This window comes from Enhydra lutris, unplaced genomic scaffold, assembly GCF_002288905.1.
Source record: "Enhydra lutris kenyoni isolate GAN:26980312 unplaced genomic scaffold, ASM228890v2 scaffoldscaffold88, whole genome shotgun sequence".
Lineage (NCBI taxonomy): Eukaryota > Metazoa > Chordata > Mammalia > Carnivora > Mustelidae > Enhydra > Enhydra lutris.
This window is the reverse complement of record NW_019154172.1, coordinates 2065825-2085084: the sequence shown is the minus strand read 5'-3', so window position 1 is coordinate 2085084 and position 19260 is coordinate 2065825. Positions and strand designations below refer to the sequence as shown.

Sequence of the window (19260 nt, the reverse complement as noted above, 5' to 3'; positions counted from 1 at the left end):
AGGCAATACCTGGCAGACATAAGGCATCTCTCCAGGCTTATGAGTATCCTTCATATGCTGGAGAAATAGTGGCTCACTCTCAAACGCCCACTCACAGATCTTGCACTTGGCTGTAAGAAGAAAAATAATCAATAAATCCACCTGAAAGTAAGACCAAAGTCCTGCTAACTCATAATCTTTATTCTCTCTGACTTCTCTATCTTCACTTTCAATAGTCAGTAAATCATTAACTCTCTTCCTTCTTTAAAATGGTTCTGTCTTAACATCTGTGTTGCTGATAACAACCAACCTTATGCCTCTAGCTCAGACTTACTATAAAGCTCCATTCTAGGTTATGAACTATCTACAAGACATTTTAATTGGATATTCTACCACCAACTCTAATTCAACCTCCTCCTGATTCCTGGTTGTTTCCCTTCTCACTTCCCCACCTCCTCCTACAGTTAGGCACTATCTCTGAGTATACACCCCTAGGTTCTGTCACCATTATTTCAGAATGTATCTAGGAATGGTCATTTTTCCATTCTCAGAGACAAAAACTTGGTAGAATCCCACATGATTGCCTACTACTAATCAGGTGGCTTCCAATACCTCTCATCTCTCCAATAAATACAGTGTCTATGCTTTACATACTATTGCCAAGTGAGTTATTTTATTTTTTATTTTTTATTTTTTTAAAGATTTTTATTTATTTATTCGACAGAGAGAGATCACAAGTAGACAGAGAGGCAGGCAGAGAGAGAGAACGAGAGAGAGAGAGGGAAGCAGGCTCCCTGCTGAGCAGAGAGCCCGATGTGGGACTCGATCCCAGGACCCTGAGATCATGACCTGAGCCGAAGGCAGCGGCCCAATCCACTGAGCCACCCAGGCGCCCCTCCAAGTGAGTTATTTTAAATTACTACACTATTTGATCCCTAAGATCAAAGACAGACAATGATCGTCTCCTATGAATAATTCCAAACATTTACCAAATATCTCCTAAATAAGAATTTGTCCTCAAAAGACTGACAATCATGAATAGAAGTTCTTGCCTTGTTATGAGTTGTTGAGATGATTAAACTCTGAAACTGGCATTCTGTCAAGTTTATAAGGCTGCAATTCTGAATTTTTGGTAGTAATTTGAATTGCTACATATTTTGAAATAAAGAGACAAAATAATTTTCTTATAGTCAATGGAATTATTTTCAAGTTTTTCCAGATGCAGAAATTGTAAATTTGAAGCTTTAAGAATTTGCTGGAAAATATCCAACCCCTGTTCCCCAAAAGAGTGAAGCTGAAATAATTCTTTAAAGTAAACAAACAAAAACCAGGGATTCTTAATCTGGGGTCCATGGATGATGCCTTAGGGAACCTTGGTATCCCCTGAAATTATTTGCAGAAGAGTAAAATGTTTACTTTCTGGGAAGAGGGTTCAGAAGTTTGTGTTTATCTCAAAGGGGTATGGCAACCCATTTAGAAGCACTGCCTAGAGGGCGGCTGGGTCGCTCAGTTGTTAAGCATCTGCTTTTAGCTCAGGTCAAGATCCCAGGGTCCTGGGATTCTTGCACTGGGTTCCCTGCTCAGTGGGAGGCCTGCTTCTCCCTCTCCCACTCCCCCGTTTATGTTCCCTCTCTCACTGTGTCTCTCTCTTTCAAATAAGTAAGTAAAAGCTAAAAAAAAAAAAAGAAGCACTGCCTAGAGATTTGTTAGGTCTTACAAAGACACAAATAAATAAAAAAATTCCATCTAGAAGAATTAAGAGAAGCTCTAAGATACATAAGCTGAACATTGAAAGAACAGGGGTTTGCCAGACAGAGCAACCAAGAGAAGAAGAGAACAAAGGCAAGGAGATATGGAAGTGCACGGCATGTTTGGGAAACAGTAACTAGTGTCAATTAAAAATGACAATATTTTGGGAGCACCTGGGTGGCTCAGTCAGTTAAGTGTCTGCCTTCAGCTCAGGTCATGACCCTGGGGTCCTGGGATTGAATCCCACGTGCAGGGAGCCCTCTCCCTGTGCCTGCTGCTCTGTCTGCTTGTGTGCACACACACTCTCTCTCTCAAATAAAGAAAATCTTTAAAAAAAAAAAAAAGACAATATTTTCTCCTTTCCCCCCCCTTTGCCTTTTAATTCAATTTGTCATTAATTGCTTTTCTTTTTTTTTCTAGAACACCTTTAAATATTGGTGCTATCCAACCTTCTGCCTTAACCTTTCTTATTCTGTGTTCTCCTTGAGCAATTTCATTCAACCTTGAAGCTCTTCCTACAACCAATATATCGGCTCTCTTGGTACAGCTGTTATACAACATCAATAATAACAACAACACTAATTAAAGCTCCTAACACATAAACACCATGCTAACATTTTTATGTATTATCTCATACCAAGAAAACCAGTGAGATAGAAACCTAAGTCATCAGTGGATTTAAGACATCTCTATTAACCATCCGCATCTGTTCTAGTTCCACAGCAGAGCTGGTATGGAAAGATTCAGGAGACAGAATTAACTAATTTTGCAAAGTAGCCATCCTAACACAGTCCCTCCGAGCACCATGACCCTCATGTCCTTGACACCTAACACAGTCTGTTTGAGAAAACAGGAGTGAACTACTACAGCTTCTGCTGTAGTAGTCTGTAGTAGTCTGCTTTCTGTTTTCCAAATTATGAAAGAAAGGATAGGGGCGCGCCTGACTGGCTCAGTTGGTTAAGCATCCAACTCTTGATTTCATCTCAGGTGCTAGAATCGAGCTCTGGATCAGGCACATCCTGCTCAGTGGGGAGTCTGCTTGTCTCCCTCTCCCAGTGGCCCTCCCCCTGCTCACGTGGGTGTGCTCTTTCTCTAAAAAAAATCAATCTTAAAAAAAAAAAAAAAAAAAAAAAAAAGGAAAGAAAGGATAGATATCTTATACCTTCCTAAGGTTCAGCCAACCTCATTATTCCCTATTATCCCAAGACTTTATCAAGCAATTAGTTCCCTCTTTGTTCAATCATTTTCCACACAGGATCCTCCCCAGCATTTGACCATGGTTAAGCCTGAAGCATCCTTCCCTCAGCTCTACCTCTTCTTCAGTCTACTGCCCTTAAACAAGTGTGAAGAAAAACATAATGCTATTAAGATTATACTATTACGATAATTTAAGTGTCATGATCCACTGATGTTTGGGACAATACAGGCAATTTGAAAATGGACTAGGTATAGATGATATTAAGGATTTATGATTGCTTCTGTTAGGTTTTGACAATGGTATTATGGCTGTATATAGAGAAAGGTCTTTATTTTTTAGAGATACATACTTAAGTATTTGGGGTGACATGTCATTATGTATGTAATTTCATTTAAAAACACTTCAGGGGCTCCTGGGTGGCTTAGTTGGCTGGGCAACTGCCTTCAGCTCAGGTCATGATTCTGGAGTCCTGAGGATCGAGTCCCACATCGGGCTCCCTGCTCAGCAGGGAGCCCACACCCCCGCTCCCCCCACCACCCTGCTCTGCCTGCCTCTCTGTCTGCTTGGGATCTCTGTCAAATAAATGAATAAAATCTTTAAAAAAAAAAAAAGGTTAAAAAAAAAAAAAACTTCAGAAAAGGAAAATTTTTTTCAAAATTAAAAAGAAAGCAATGGGTCCAAAAATACTAATATTAAAAAATAAGCTACTTTTATCAGGATCTGCCATATGTATGGGAAAGAGGACTTACACAAGAATCCAAGAATAAAACTGATACATACTGAAGTATAAAAAAGGTAATTTACCTCTTTGGGTTAACAATTTCTCAGCTTTTTGATCAATATAAATTTTAAGTCACATGATACTCAAAAATTAAAAGTCAGACATAACAAGAGTGAAAAGCGAAGAGAAAAGGATTGATGAGGTTCTGAGAATTTCTTTCCCCATAAGGAAAAACTTATCTTTCCACACATAAATGGAATTAACAAAAGCCCATCCACCAGATTCTGTATAAAAATAAGATGCATTCACTAGGAAGTGTAGATGAGTTATTCAGATTTTCCGTCACTGACAGTGAAGACTTTGGGGCTCTATAACAAGACCAAGTTGGCTACTCTGCCACTAAATGCATAGTGGTTGATTCCAATATCTAGTCTATTCCCGAATTATCAGTACAAAGTTCTACCATCTCATTAATTTTTAAATCCTGATTACATGCTGACGTGATATTTTGGATATACTGAGTTAAATAAATTATACTATTAAAATTAATTTCAGAGGTGCCTAGCTGGCTCAGTCGGTAAAGCATGCAACTCTTGATCTCAGGATTTTAAGTTCAAGCATGTGGAGTGTAGAGCTTACTTAACAACAAAACAAAGAAACAATAAACAGTTATAAAAAAAAAAAAAGAAGTTGTAAAAAAAACTTTTAAAATTACCTTTTTTTTACTTTTTAAAAATGGCTACTAAAAAAATTAAAATTGCATATGTAGCTCACATTATATTTCTATAGACCAACACTAGCCTAAGCCATGAATGGCAATCCCGTTACCCTTGCCAAAGCCAAAGAATTACAAAGGGAAAGCAGTGCTTTCCTGAAACAGATTCTGGAAAGACATGGGAAGATACGCTCTATTCCTTGTCTGCACTATTTTGTGCCTGAATGTAATGCCTGAGATTAATACAGCCACCCTGCTACAAGCCAGAGACAAGAGAACTATAGCAGAACACTCAAGTTCTGGGCTACAAGTTTACTCTACCTCAAGTCCTCTCAGTTAAACAATATAATGGATATCCTTATTGTTTAACTCATTTTTAGTTAAGGTTCTTAATCTGCAGCAAAAGCATAGAGATGACATGCATATTTCTTCATGTGTTTGCTCATACAGTTTCCCATCACCTAAAAGGTTTTCTTATTACTTTCATCTGTCTAAATCTTTCTTGTGTTTATTTATTTATTTTCTTTCTTGTATTTAAAGACCTTAAAAGTTAGGGGCGCCTGGGTGGCTCAGTCGTTAAGCATCTGCCTTCTGCTCAGGTCATGATCTCAGGGTCCTGGGATAGAGCCCCACATTAGGCTCCCTGCTCAGCGGGAAGTCCGCTTCTCCCTCTCCCATTCCCCTTGCTTGTGTTCCCTCTCTCGCTGTGTCTCTCTCTGTCAAATAAATAAATAAAATCTTAAAAAAAAAAAAAAAAAGTAAATAAAAATCCTAAAAAGTTTAAGTATGACTTTCTGGGAAATCTAGCCTCAATGACCTTTTCTGTAAACTATTTCACCTATCACTGGTATTATACAATGCATAGGTTTATAAATAAATATACTGTCTTTTCCTCATTTTCCTTTATATAATTTTTGTCTTAGTACAACAAAACTGGAAATCCCCTGAAGGACACAGGAGATATTCCAGGAAGACTGGGCTCAAATCCTCACAATGGCACCTTACTAGAGATGTACGCTCTCAAGTAAATGACATAATTTTTGTGAGTCTGTGTTCATTCTGTATTTCCTCATCTGTTAGATGTACAGTGAAGGTGACATTCCACACCTCATCATACATTTCACTGAAAGCACTGTCTTAATGGTATTTTATGTTTATAATGCTATCTTTTGTCTTATGTAAAACCTACCAGGGTACTAACTAAAGTGGAGGTCCAAATATAGATATTTCGGTAAGGCACCCACTGCATTACATTGTATACATTACAACACGTTACAGTGGTCCTGAACCAAAGCCCCTAACAATTCTAGCACTGAATTCAATTCAGGCTTAAAGAGAAGTCTAAGTTCTAAGAATAAAGGGTGAGTGAAGTAAGGAATTGATTAGAAATGTGCAAAGGGCTTCCTCTAAACTGATATTCATACAGAATGATGGGCTCTTCCCAGTGCCTTCAGTGAAGAACAAAGCATACCCCTACAGTTTAAGAATTTCCAAACTTACTAGTCGATTCATAAGGACTATGAACATTTTCCAAGTGGCACTGGAGCTGGAAGGGCGTGGAAAACTGGCGGTAACAGTGTTGGCAGATAGTATGACCATCTACCTCACCGTTCTGCTGATCGAGTTCTACATGATGTTTCATATGGTTCATGAATCTGTGGCAGAGCACAAGAAGTAGAGAAAACAAAAAAATCAGCAGCCTGGGAATCCCAGAACACATATTATGTACCACCCCCTGCCTTGTTTGGGACAGTCCTTTTCTGAGCCCAGAAAAGGGTTCTTGAAACTAAGAGTTCTGTGGAAAGATGTACTGGTTTCCCTTACCCCACCCAAAGTTATCTCTTATTATTCCCACAATACCTCCTCCTTCTGTAGTACCACTTATTGATTTAATGATAATCCTTAGATTGGATAACAGGACTACTGCCCAAAGAGAAAAGACAAATTTCTCATCCAGGGTAACTGCTGAGGCTCTTCAACACTTACCGAATATTGTTTTTTAGCCTTTTGGTACAATGTGGGCATCGGAAAGATGTGGCAACCTTAGGGAAGTTTGTGAGCTGGGCCACTTTGCCACCATCCCGTCCGTAGTAGAAGTCGTCTACTAGCATGATGAGTTTGGTCTGGACAGCATCACCCACATTCTCATTTGGCTCTGGTACTTTGGTAGGCGGTGACAGAGCAGGAATAGGTGTAGAAGAGGGTGTGGAAGCAATAGGAGCTGTTTTCTCAGGGGATGGGGGCTTTGCAGCTGATGGGACACTGGGTTCTGAATCCACAGACTTCCCTTTCTTCTGGTATTCCACCATTTCTGGACAACAGTACTATAAAGGAAAATCACTGTAGTTATCTTGGTGGCTGGGATATGCCAACTCCCCAACCTCATGAACATCTCTTGAGAATGGTTTGGTTCCAGGTATTCTCACCCAGGTTTCACCTTTCAGTGTTCTATAGTGTTTCTAGGATTATGGCTTTTTCTAATGGATATTTATTTATAGCCACATGCCTCTCCTAACCCAGTATCTTGTATTTCTCCTTCCTGCCTTGGATACTTCAACCACTTACTAGTGTAACTTGCCTCTGAATTCCCCAGCAAGAAGAAATTCCAATCTTTGTGTCTGAACTAACACCAAAAAAATGAAAAGGCTAGAAATGAGAACTGGTTAATGACTCCTGGTTCATCCAAAGACAATAAACAGAATATAAACTGAGGGGTACCTAGGTGGCTCAGTCGGTTAAGCATCTGACTTCAGCTCAGGTCATGATCTTGGGGTCCTGGGACTGAGCCCTGCATTGGGCTCCCCACTCAGCAGGGAGTCTGCCTGTCCTTCTCCCTGCTCATGGTCTCTCTCAGTCCCTCAAATAAAATCTTACAAAAGAAAAAAATACAGGTGTCTGTGTGGCGCAGTTGGTTAAGTGTCTGCCTTTCACTCAGGTCATGATCCCAGGGTCCTGGGATGAAGACCCATGTAGGGCTCCCTGCTCAGCGGGGAGCCTGCTTCTCCTTCCTCTGCCATTCTCCCTGCTTGTGGTCTCTGGCTGTCTCTCTCTCTCTCTCTCTCTGTCAAATAAAATAAATAAATAAAGCAAGCAAGCTTTAAAAAAAAAGGAAGAAGAAAATAAACCAAGGTCAACTTGGTTTGAGTTGATTATCTAACAAACCTGTCCTCCTGTGCTCCTGTGTAGTTTCAAAATCAACCACAACCAAGGAATTAAGGTTGCATATGTTCCAATCTACTTGAGAGTCTTTAAAATATCCTTCTACATTCCAAAGTATGAAACTCTTCTAAAATAGGCCAGAAAGGAGCATAACCCTTTAAGAAACTTCTAAGTCATTTCAGAGTCCCTGCTTCACATGCTCCTAATCCTAGAGGATGTATGCAGTGGTAGCCACTGAAGCCAGATCCCCATCAAAACTATCACTTACACACATGTGACCTCTCAAAGCTTCAGTAACACGGAATTGAGCATTACACCGTGGACATATTTTCCGTCCACCATCCTGGAGGTCGAACACTGGGATGGAAGAAGAGGTCACTGGAAGAAGTAAGAAGCATTGATAAGATTAACGAGATGATACTAGAAACAGATTACTGGCCCTTTGAAGAAATGTTAAACAGCCCGTGAAGGGGCATATTAAGGTTGATAGGCAAGCATGAATGATCACTTTGAGGACCATTCTTTTAACTCTAGGCCAGGGGTCAGCAAATCACAGCTTCTAGACAAAATCCAGCCAAATTTCTATTTGGCCCCTGAGCTACGAATGGATTTTACTTTTTTTGGTGGTTATACAACTTTTTCTTTAGTTGAGGTAAGACATACATAAAACTTACCTCTTAACCATTTTCAAGGGTATAGTTAAGTACATTCGCATTGTTGTACAAGCAGAACTCTTTTCATCTTGTAAATCTGAAACTCTATCCATTTAACAATTCCCCTTCCTCCTTCCTCTCAGTCCCTAGCAACCTCCGATCTACTTTCCATCTCTAATTTTGACTCCTCTAGGTACTTCATATTAAGTGTAATTATACAGTATTTGTCCTCTTGCGACCAACTTAGTTCAGTACTTAGCAGAATGTCCTCAAAATTTATGAATGTTACAGCATTTGTAAGAATTTCCTTCCTTGAACAATATGCTACTTTATGTATATACCATATTTTGTTTATTTATTCATTTGATGCTCACTTGGACTGCCTCCACTTTTTGGCTATGGTGAATAATGCTGCTATAAACATGGGTGTACAAGTATCTGCCCGAGGACCTGCTTTCAATTCTTTTGGGTCATAACCCAAAAGCAGAATTGCTGAGTCAGATGGTAATTTTATACTTCACTTTTCGAGAGACCATCATACTAATTTACATTTTCACCAGCAATGCACAAGGGTTCCAATATCTACACATCCTCACCAACACTTGTTATTTTGTTTTTTTGGATAAGAGCCATCCTGATGGGTGTGAAGTGGTATCTCGACATGGTTTTGATTTGCAATTCTCTAATCATCAGTGATGGTGAGCATCTTTTCATGTGCTTAACAGCCATTTATTTATCTTGTTTTGAGAAAGGTCTATTCAACTCCTTTGCCCAGTTTTTAATTGGGCTGTTTTTTTATTGTTGAGTTATGCTTTATATATTCTAGATGTTAACCCTTTATCAGATATATGACTTGCAAATATTTTTTCCCATTCACTGGGCTGCTTTTTCACTCTGTTCGCAGTGTCCTTTGATACCCTAAGAGTTTAAAATTTGATGTAGTCTTGTTTTATCTATTATTCCTATATCTACTGTTATATTTTTCTTTTGGTGTCATATGCAAGAAATCATTGCCAAATCCAATGCCATGAAGCTTTCCCGTTTTCTTCTCTTACAGTTTTAGCTCTTATGTTTAGGTCTTTGGTTTGCAGAGTTAATTTTTACATATGGTGTTTAGGTCCAACTTCACTGGATGTGGATGACTGATGCCATTTCTTAAATGTTTTTACATTTTTAAATGGTTGAAATGAAAGCTAAAGAAGGTATTTTGACACATGAAAATTACATATAATTCAGCGGTGCCTGGGTGGCTCAGTGGGTTAAGCCTCTGCCTTCGACTCAGGTCGTGATCTCAGGATCCTGGGATCGAGCCCCGCATCGGGCTCTCTGCTCGGTGGGAAGCCTGCTTCCCCCTCTCTCTCTGCCTGCCTCTCTGCCTACTTGTGATCTCTGTCAAATAAATAAATATAATCTTTTAAAAAATTACATACAATTCAGAGACCATAAACAGTTTTAGTGGAACACAGTCATGCTCATTTGATTGTGTACTGCCTGTGGCTGCTTTTGTACCACAAGGGCAGAGACCATATTTAGTGCACAAAGCCTAAAATATTATCTGGTCCTCTAGAGAAAGTTTGCCGACCTCTGCTCTAGACCATCGAAAATCCTTAAGCTCATATCTTGTCTACACCTGAAAACCTCTCTAGTACATCCCAACTTTAAAACCTTATGCAGAAATCTACCTCCTCTGTGAAGCTTCTTTTTATTATTATCCCACCCATCTCTGATCAACTGGTCCATTTCACTCATCTCCACAGCACAAGAAACACAGAATTATCTCCTTACAGCTGATTTAGTTACACTTTTCACAGCGGCTATCCCCTTTCCTACACTAGAGTTTTTGGTAGAACAAACTGTGGCAACTACGTTTTATGTCTCTATTTCAAAGCATAAAGTGCTAAAGTAACAAATACTCTATTAATGTTTCTGAATGACTGGATACTCCATCTTTCAGAGTACTGTACCTTTCATTGAAGATTCAGGTCCGCTGGTTCTCTGGGAGCCATGGGCAGAGCTGTTGTTGGATACCACCACTGGCCCAGGACTCTGGCCCAGGGAAGGGATGGTGTTAAGGGTATTCACCAGTTTGGCTACTTCATTGCTATTTTCACCTGTAACCCCAGGTCGCTTCACAGTGACAAAGCTGGCAATGCTCACTGCAGGTGGAGAGGGGAAGGAGGGAGCTATGTTGGCCAAGTGAAAATCATCTGTTCTCCACCCACTGCCCCGCCCAGCACTGCCATCTCCACTTCCCAGGGCTCACCTAGCTTGGGATTGGGGGTCTGGCTGGATTGGCCTGGAGGCTGAGCAGCTAGCTGCCCCAGTGAGGTCGGCTGTGTGGCAGTGGGAGTGGTGGAGGTGCTGGGTGTGGACTTGGTCTGCTGGGACTGGGACTGCGGGACGGTGCTCCGAATGGTCAGAGTAGCTGGGATGACAGTGGTGAAGGTGTTGGTGGTGGGCCGCACAGGCATTGTGGAGCCTGGCCTCACTGGGGTCATCTGAGAGAACACCTGTGGGACTCCAACTGTTGGCTTAACAAACTGGGTACCTGGGGCTTCAAAAAAAGAGACAAAGAAAAGTACCAAAGCTTGGTCAATAAGCTCACCTCTCATACATTCTACCTGTCTTTACTGAAAATACTGGAATAAGAAAAGGTTACTGCCCCAAAGTGTTTGGTGGCCATCAAAGGTTAACAAGAGTAGCACACACTCTAATGTCTAAGACAATACATATCCAAGATGATAAAAGATCTTATACTAAGGAATCAGCCCTATTAAATTGAAGAAAGAAGATTCCTATCAATTCCTCCCACAACACCTTACCACACTGCCTTTTTTATCCCAAGAATTTAATCAGGAGTAGCTGGACCTCAATACTGGAAGAGGAAGGATAAGTAGAGATAGGAGGCAGTGTGCATATATATAAGGCCAAAGGGCAGATGTAGTTCTAAAAAAAAGCCAACTTTCTCTCTCAGGATACTAAAGGAGTCTTCCAGTCTTTCATATGAAGTCAAACAGAAAACTGACTATGTCATTCTACTAGCATCCCAGAGGTGAATCTCCTGGCTCAGCTGTAAACAATTCCATTGACAAATATGTAAGAAATATCAGAACTAGGTAAGTTAAATTTATTAGACTTAAGGCCAAAAGCACTGTGTGGGCTCTGAGAACAACAACAAAAACTTAGGAAGACCAGCTTATGGAAGCACCCAAAGAACAATTTAATTAAGATGTTTTTTGGCCTGAATTGCAGTAAACTTACAGGAACTAAATAAAGAACTGTGGAGGAAAATCACAAGATTTTAAAAAAGTATTTTAATTTAGTTTCTTTAAAAAAAACCTACTAATTAGTCATTGGCAAATTTATCATCAAATGATAGGTCATTTGTTTTATATCCAAAAATCTATGCTATAAAATTAAAGCAAAATAAAGTTTATAGTCCCACCATGTAAGTGAGTAGACTTATTAAGAAATGTGCCATTTGGGAGTTTTTATTAATAATATTCCTTCAGGATAATAAACTTAATAGCTGACTAAAACACCAGAAGCAGAAAAAGGACTATATAAACCCTGTTTGAAGGGTGGTAAAAAGTTAAAAAGAAGAATAAAACCACCAACCTGGTCAAAGGTTAGAAAGTTTTTAAAAAATTGAGCTTAAAAAATGGAGCTTAAATCAGTATGATCTTTGTATTTTTAGACTTTCCTTAAACACACTTTTTAAATGACCAAGAAGGATATTTTGAAACAAGAAAAACAAATCTTCCGGATGCCAGTTTATTCTGAATGGGTAGACATTTTTCCTTACCTGGGACTAGTGTTATTGGTCTAACCGTTTGGCCTTGCTGTACGTTCAGCACAATCCCAACCTGATTCATTGCATTTTGTACAGGCCGGACATTTCTTACAGGAAATCCCTGCATTAAAAAGCAAAATGATCTTTAACATGGAGATCAGCTAACACTAGCAGAGATTGCAATAAGACTACATCTTAAAAAATTCAGTCTTACCTAGTGGTTCTTTTTCTAGAGGTGTAACTTTTAAATGACTGAGATGGAGAAATCTAGGAATTTTGGCAAACTTTTGAGTGACAAAATATCAAAATTGAAGAATAAGCTTTAGTACATATGAGCAAAAAGGAAAACATACTTCCTCTTAAAAGAACCTCAGCTTAAAAAATACCTCATCCACAAACTGGCCCCTAAAGAGATAAAGGCACAGAAGAAGGGGGAAAAAAAAAAAAAAAAAAAAAAAAAAAGGCACCAGGAATATTCACTGGAGTGATTCAACACAAAACAATTGTTTTTTTTGTTGTTGTTGTTTTTTTAAAGATTTTATTTATTTATTTGACAGAGAGAGACCGCAAGTAGGCAGAGAGACAGGCAGAGGGGGAGGAGCAAGCAGGCTCCCCGCTGAGCAGAGAGCCCAATGTGGGCCTCCATTCCAGGACCCTGAGATCATAACCCAAGCTGAAGGCAGAGGCTTAACCCTCTGAGCCACCCAGGTGCCCAGCACAAAACAATTGTTAAGAAATTGTTCCCAAAGTCCACTTCAAAGGCCGTAAACCTCTGGCAAACTTTTAAGAAAAGAGTTTCTAACTCAGGAAGCCACAGGCAGGGAGAAACACTTGCCTTTATGTTCCACATTCAGCATTAGGCTTTCAACTTCGACTCACATTATATGTCACATAACTCACGTTCTATGTCAAATAAGTCATCTTCCTCCTTCTCTTCCAAAGATCTCCCTGCACTTTACCAATTTCACACACAGATTTCAAGAGTCAGCTAACTCAACCCATTTTAAGAAAAACAGCCCAAGCAAAGGGCAGGAAGTGTTAAGGACCAAGTGTTAAGGCTTCCTAACGGAAGCTTTCCTACTAATTTCTGCCCAGATCTCAATCAAATCACTTAAAAGCCCACTAAAGGACAGGAAGAGGAAATTAACCAGGAGCGTTACATTTGGCTTTCTTTAAAAATCAGTATCAAATTAAAGAACAGCAAATGAGAAAGCCAGGTCAAAAGATAGGACTTAGAGTTCTAAGTTAGAGCCTCTAATGGTTCAGTATTTTTCTCTCTTTCCCTACCCAGCACCAGAACTGCGTCCAACTCACCTGTGTAGTGATGAATATTGGTTGTGAGGCCACAGGAGAACTGGTCACATGATTGGCATTCTGCATGACCTGGACAGGCCTCAACACTGGTTGAGTAACCATTGTGCCAAGACCTGGAGCTGGATTCTGGGTTAGGATGAGTGGCTGTCCACCTTGTTGGACCAAAGAATTGCCAGCTGAAGGGTAAAAGGAAGAAAGAAAAAAAAATGTAAGAAAAAATAAACCCACACTTTATAAGTAACAGTACAGTCTCAGATAAGAAATGGTATCCCAGATAACAAAATATCCAAGACTGCCACACTCACCTTAGGTTTAACATCACCAAATGCACCAAAAATGTAAGCTTTACCCAAATCTACAACTAACAGAAAAACTGCAGATAGGGTTCATGTCATGAACCTAGAAGTGAGATTTCTACAAGGCTACCATTTTGACTCTGACAATATTGATATATGATTTAACGTAATCTCTCGACACCAAATTAACAAAACAAAGTAACATATAATTTCTTTTTCCATATTTTAACTAGGTAAAACTTATTTTGTCAGAATACAATTTGTTGTTAGCTAATTCACTTTTAATCTTTTTAAAAGTGGCATATTTATCAACAAACATTAATTCAGCAAGCACACAGAATCTAAAGAATGGCACCTCTTTCTATTGAGTCAAAGCTCAGAAATCTAACAGATTCTCTAAACAACCACTGTCTTTTACGGGTATGGGAACACAGAGATTGGCAGGTTAACTCCTCTTTCTCTTTTTTGACATCAGAACCGATAAAGAAAAGACTTGGTCAAAAACTAACCAACATTCAGTAAAAAAGGTATGACTTCAGAAGATAATAGTTCCTTCAAAAATAAATATCAATAAATTGACTACTATTGAACCACTTTAGGTTCTTAATGTTTTATTTTTTTTCCAAAGATTTTATTTATTTGACAGAGAGAGAGAGAGAGAGATCACAAGTAGGCAGAGCAGCAGGCAGAGAGAGAGGGAGAAGCAGGCTCCCCATTGAGCAGAGAGCCCGACATGGGGCTCGATCCCAGGATCCCGAGATCCTGACCTGAGCCGAAGGCAGGGGCTTAACTGACTGAGCCACCCAGGTGCCCCTAAATGTTTTAAAGTCTATTTACTACATTTGGCAAAAAAGTCATTAATACTAAGTTTCTCGATTTACAGAGAATACTCCAAAACCACACGGAAAATTTGAGCATCAATATACCTAAATCAGAGATTCAAGCAAGATACTGCCTCAACTTTTTACCTTAAATAACCAGAATGGGATGGGTTCCTATGAACTGTATGTCCTACTTTGACAGATGGAGTCACTGCAGTTAGCTACAAAGCTAGACCACTGGAGTGAGTAATATAGGTGGCTATTAATGGGCCAACAATGGTTTGTCCCACTTTTTTTAAAGATTTTATTTATTTATTTGACAGAGAGAGATCACAAGTAGGCAGAGAGGCAGGCAGAGAGAGGAAGGGAAGCAGGCTCCCCACTGAGCAGAGAGCCCATATGGGGCTCGATCTCAGGACCCTGGGATCATGACCTGAGCCGAAGGCAGAGGCTTAACCCCCTGAGCCACCCAGGCACCCCGGTTTGTCCCACTTTTATCCAGAAAATGAGTGCCCATCAGGAACTAGACCTCATAGTTACTAGGCCAGCTGACTAGTGATTATAAGGCTGACACAGATAAAAAATTACAAGTGCCATCTCTGCTAATTATACTGGCAATTTACCATTTTAATTTAAATGTTTTATTATGCAGAAGTTAAAATACATATAAAAATACCATACCATAATGAACCCCCAGGTACCCATCACTCAGCTTCAACAATTATTAACTGTGGCCAATTTTGTTTTTTCTATACCTCCCATCCACTTTCTATGAATCTTTCTAATAACTCCAATGAATTCTAATTCTAATAAATTATTTTAAGTGATTTCCACATTCTTTTTTTTTAATATTTCATCCATTTACTTGAAGGAGAGAGACAGCACCAGTAAGCACAAGCAGGGGGGGGGAGCCGCAGAGGGAGAGAGAAAAGCAGACACCCTGGGCAACAGGGAGCCCAACCTGGGGCTCGAACCCAGGACCCTGGTACCATGACATGAGCCGAAGACAGACCCCCAACGACCTGAGCCACCCAGGTACTCCTGATCTCTACATTCTTTTTTTTTTTTTTTTTTAAAGATTTTATTTATTTATTTGACAGAGAGAGATCACAAGTAGACGGAGAGGCAGGCAGAGAGAGAGAGAGAGGGAAGCAGGCTCCCTGCTGAGCAGAGAGCCCGATGCGGGACTCGATCCCAGGACTCTGAGATCATGACCTGAGCCGAAGGCAGCGGCTTAACCCACTGAGCCACCCAGGCGCCCTGATCTCTACATTCTTATTAAATCTTTTCTTAGAGAAATTCTGACCATTCATGGGTTTTACAAAGTTCTGCTTTCAGGGGATGAAAAGGCAATCAGAATCCTTAGGCTTAATAAGCCTATAAAAGAATTAACCAAGTAGTTCCCTGCCTCAAAGTCTGCTCTCAAATAAACTAGGTACCATAGCCATAAACTGATTAAATAAAGGGAAGAGATTCAGCAGCTTCTCTCACAATAAGTTCTGTTTAACAAATCTGAAGGTCTTGATGTATCCCTTTATTCTTTTATGTTTACTTACATTGCCTTAAAATCCAGAGATAAGAGGAATAAATGGAGTTAAAATGAGCTAAACAGGAGTTGAAAAACATACAATTTATAGAGTAAGAAACCTCTATCATTAAATTCACATCATTCACAGCTCAGAAGTAAGCAGCAATTTATTTTCCTATATAATATTTCTTTCCAAAGCAAATTGTATGATCAGTCAGAACGATATAAGTAATTTCTAAATGCTGAGTGATAGATTCTGAAGAACAAAAGGAATTGTAAAAACAATCCAGAATTTTATTACTGACACCTTTTTTATTTTTAAGATTTTACTATTTATTTGACACAGAGAGAGATCACAAGTAGGCAAAGAGGCGGGCAGAGAGAGAGAGAGAGAGAGAGAAGCAGGCTTCCCACTGAGCAGAGAGCTCCATGCGGGGCTCGAACCCAGGACCCTGAGACCATGACCTGAGCTGAAGGCAGAGGCTCAACCCTCTGAGCCATCCAGGTGCCCCTCCCTGACACCTTCTTTAAAAAAAAAAAAAAAAAAAAAAAGGGCGCCTGGGTGGCTCAGTGGGTTAAGCTGCTGCCTTCAGCTCAGGTCATGATCTCAGGGTCCTGGGATCGAGTCCCGCGTCAGGCTCTCTGCTCAGCAGGGAGCCTGCTTCCCTCTCTCTCTCTCTGCCTGCCTCTCTGTCTACTTGTGATCTCTCTCTGTCGAATAAACAAATAAAATCTTTAAAAAAAAAAAAGGCTTTACTGAGATATCCACATAACATACACATTACTCATATAAAGTATACACTTCAGAAGTTTTTAGTATATTTGCACGGTTTGTGCAACTATCACTTCTATTTAATTCCAGAACATGTTCTTCATCCCAAGAAGAAATCTTTTTTTTTTTTTTTAAGATTTTATTTATATGAGAGAGAGAGAGAGAGACACAGCGAGGGAGGGAACACAAGCATCAGGAGAGGGAGAAGCAGGCTTCCTGCTGAGCAGGGAGCCCAATGCAGGGCTCAATCCCAGGACCCCAGGATCATGACCTGGGCCGAAGTCAGATGCGTAACCATCTGAGCCACCCAGGTGCCCATGCAAGAAGAAATCTTATACCCATTAGTAGTTACTCCCCATTCTCTTCTCCCCCAGCCTTGGTAACCACAGATCTATTTTCTGTCACTAGAGAATTGCCAATTTTGGAATTTCATATAAATGGAGTCATATAATATGTTGCCTTTTGCATCTGACTTCTTTCATTTAGCACTACATTTTCAAGGTTATTCATATTAAAGTATTTCATTCCCCCCCTTTTTTATTTTTTAATATATATATATTTTTAAATATTGTATTTATTGATTTGACAGAGAGACACAGCGAGAGAGGGAACACAAGCAGGGGGAGTGAGAGAGGGAGAAGCAGGCTTCCCACCAAGCTGGGAGCCTGATGCGGGGCTCGATCCCAGAACCCTGGGATCATGACCTGAGCTGAAGGCAGACGCTTAACGACTGAGCCACCCAGGCCCCCCCCCCTTTTTTAAAGGGAAACAAGGTTTTCTTTTTTTTTTTTAAAGATTTTATTTATTTATTTGGCAGGCAGAGATCACAAGTAGGAAGAGAGGCAGGCAGAGAACAACTAGGAAGCAGGCTCCCCGCTGAGCAGGGAGCCCAATCCCAGGACCCTGGGATCATGACCTGAGCTGAAGGCAGAGGCTTTAACCCACTGAGCCTCCCAGGCACCCCTCGTTCCCTTTAATGGCTCAGTAATATTCCACTGTGCAGCTGTGTCTATCACCTTTTGTTTATCCATTCAACAGCTTAGGTTATTTCCATTTGGGACCTATAATGAATAATGCTGCATTTGAGCAGGGTATTTTGTGTGAACTGTTTTCATGTTCTGGGTATATAGTTAGAAGAACTGCTGAATCATATAACTACATTTAACTTTTTGAGAAACTGCCAACTATTTTCCAAAGTGGCCACACCATTTTTACATTCTCACCAATACTTGTTATTTGTCCATCTTTTTGACTACAGCCATCCTAGTGGGTATGAACTGGTATCTCACTGTGGCTATGATGAACACTTCCTTTAAATGTATTTTTTTTAAAAACAGTTTATTTATTTGACACACAGAGATCCAAAGTAGGCAGAGAGGCAGGCAGAGAGCGAGGAGGAAGCAGGATCCCTGCTGAGCAGAGAGCCTGATGCAGGGCTCGATCCCAGATCCCTGGGATCATGAGATCATGACTGAGCCAAAGGCAGAGGCTTTGACGCACAGAATCACCCAGGTGCCCCTGATGTGCACTTCCTTAATGACTACTAATGTTGAGTATCTATTCATGTGCTTATAGGCCATTTATGTATATTCTGTTTGGAGAAATGTCTACTCAGATCCTTTGCCCATTTAAGAAACTGGATTGTCTTTTTTTTTTTTTTTAAGATTTTATTTATTTATCTGACAGACAGAGATTACAAGTAGGCAGAGAGGCAGGCAAAGAGAGAGGGGGAAGCAGGCTCCCGGCTGAGCAGAGAGGCCAATGCAGGGCTCTATCCCAGGACCCTGGGATCATGACCTGAGCCGAAGGCAGAGGCTTTAACCCACTGAGCCGCCCCAGGCACCCCTGGATTGTCTTTTTGTTATTTTTTTTTTTAAGGATTTATTTATTTAGGGGTGCCCGGGTGGTTCTGTTGGTTAAGGGTCTGCCTTTGGCTTGAGTCATGATCCCAGGGTACTGGGATCAAGCCCCCCTTAGGGATCCCTGGTGGGTGGGGAGTCTGCTTCTTCCTCTCCCTCTGCCCCTCCCCCTGCTTGTGCTCACTCTCTCTCAAATAAATAAATAAGATCTTTTTTTTTTTTTTTAAAGACTCTATTTATTCATTTGACAGACAGAGATCACAAGTAGGCTGAGAGGCAGGCAGAGAGAGGTGGAAGCAGGCTCCCCGCTGAGCAGAGAGCCCAATGCGAGGCTCGATCCCAGGACCCTGGGATCATGACCTGAGCCGAAGGCAGAGGCTTTAACCCACTGAGCCACCCAGGCGCCCCAATAAGATCTTTTTAAAAAATGTACTTATTGGGGCGCCTGGGTGGCTCAGTGGGTTAAGCCGCTGCCTTCGGCTCAGGTCATGATCTCAGAGTCCTGGGATCGAGCCCCGCATCGGGTTCTCTGCTCTCTAGGGGAGCCTGCTTCCTCCTCTCTCTCTGCCTGCCTCTCTGCCTGCTTGTGATCTCTCTGTCAAATAAATAAATAAAATCTTTAAAAAAAAAAAATGTACTTATTGGGGCGCCTGGGTGGGTCAGTGGGTTTAAAGCCTCTGCCTTCAGCTCAGGTCATGATCCC

At 40.6% G+C, this 19260-nt stretch overlaps 1 protein-coding gene across 4 annotated transcripts in view; it reads right to left on the bottom strand.

Annotated features, from left to right (window-relative positions):
- The window catches only part of LOC111162011 (pogo transposable element derived with ZNF domain), a 48278-nt gene that overhangs the window by 7349 nt on the left and 21669 nt on the right, over nt 1–19260 (bottom strand). For 3 of the 4 annotated variants that reach the window (XM_022526149.1, XM_022526152.1, XM_022526150.1), the window contains exons 4-11: nt 13282–13457; nt 11980–12088; nt 10438–10728; nt 10139–10357; nt 7790–7899; nt 6349–6686; nt 5863–6017; nt 10–110 (exon numbers count right to left, since the gene is read on the bottom strand). In XM_022526149.1, the coding sequence (XP_022381857.1) occupies nt 10–110; nt 5863–6017; nt 6349–6686; nt 7790–7899; nt 10139–10357; nt 10438–10728; nt 11980–12088; nt 13282–13457 (1499 nt within the window). The remainder of the gene's footprint in view (nt 1–9; nt 111–5862; nt 6018–6348; nt 6687–7789; nt 7900–10138; nt 10358–10437; nt 10729–11979; nt 12089–13281; nt 13458–19260) is intronic. The other variant, XM_022526151.1, reaches the window with a different exon arrangement.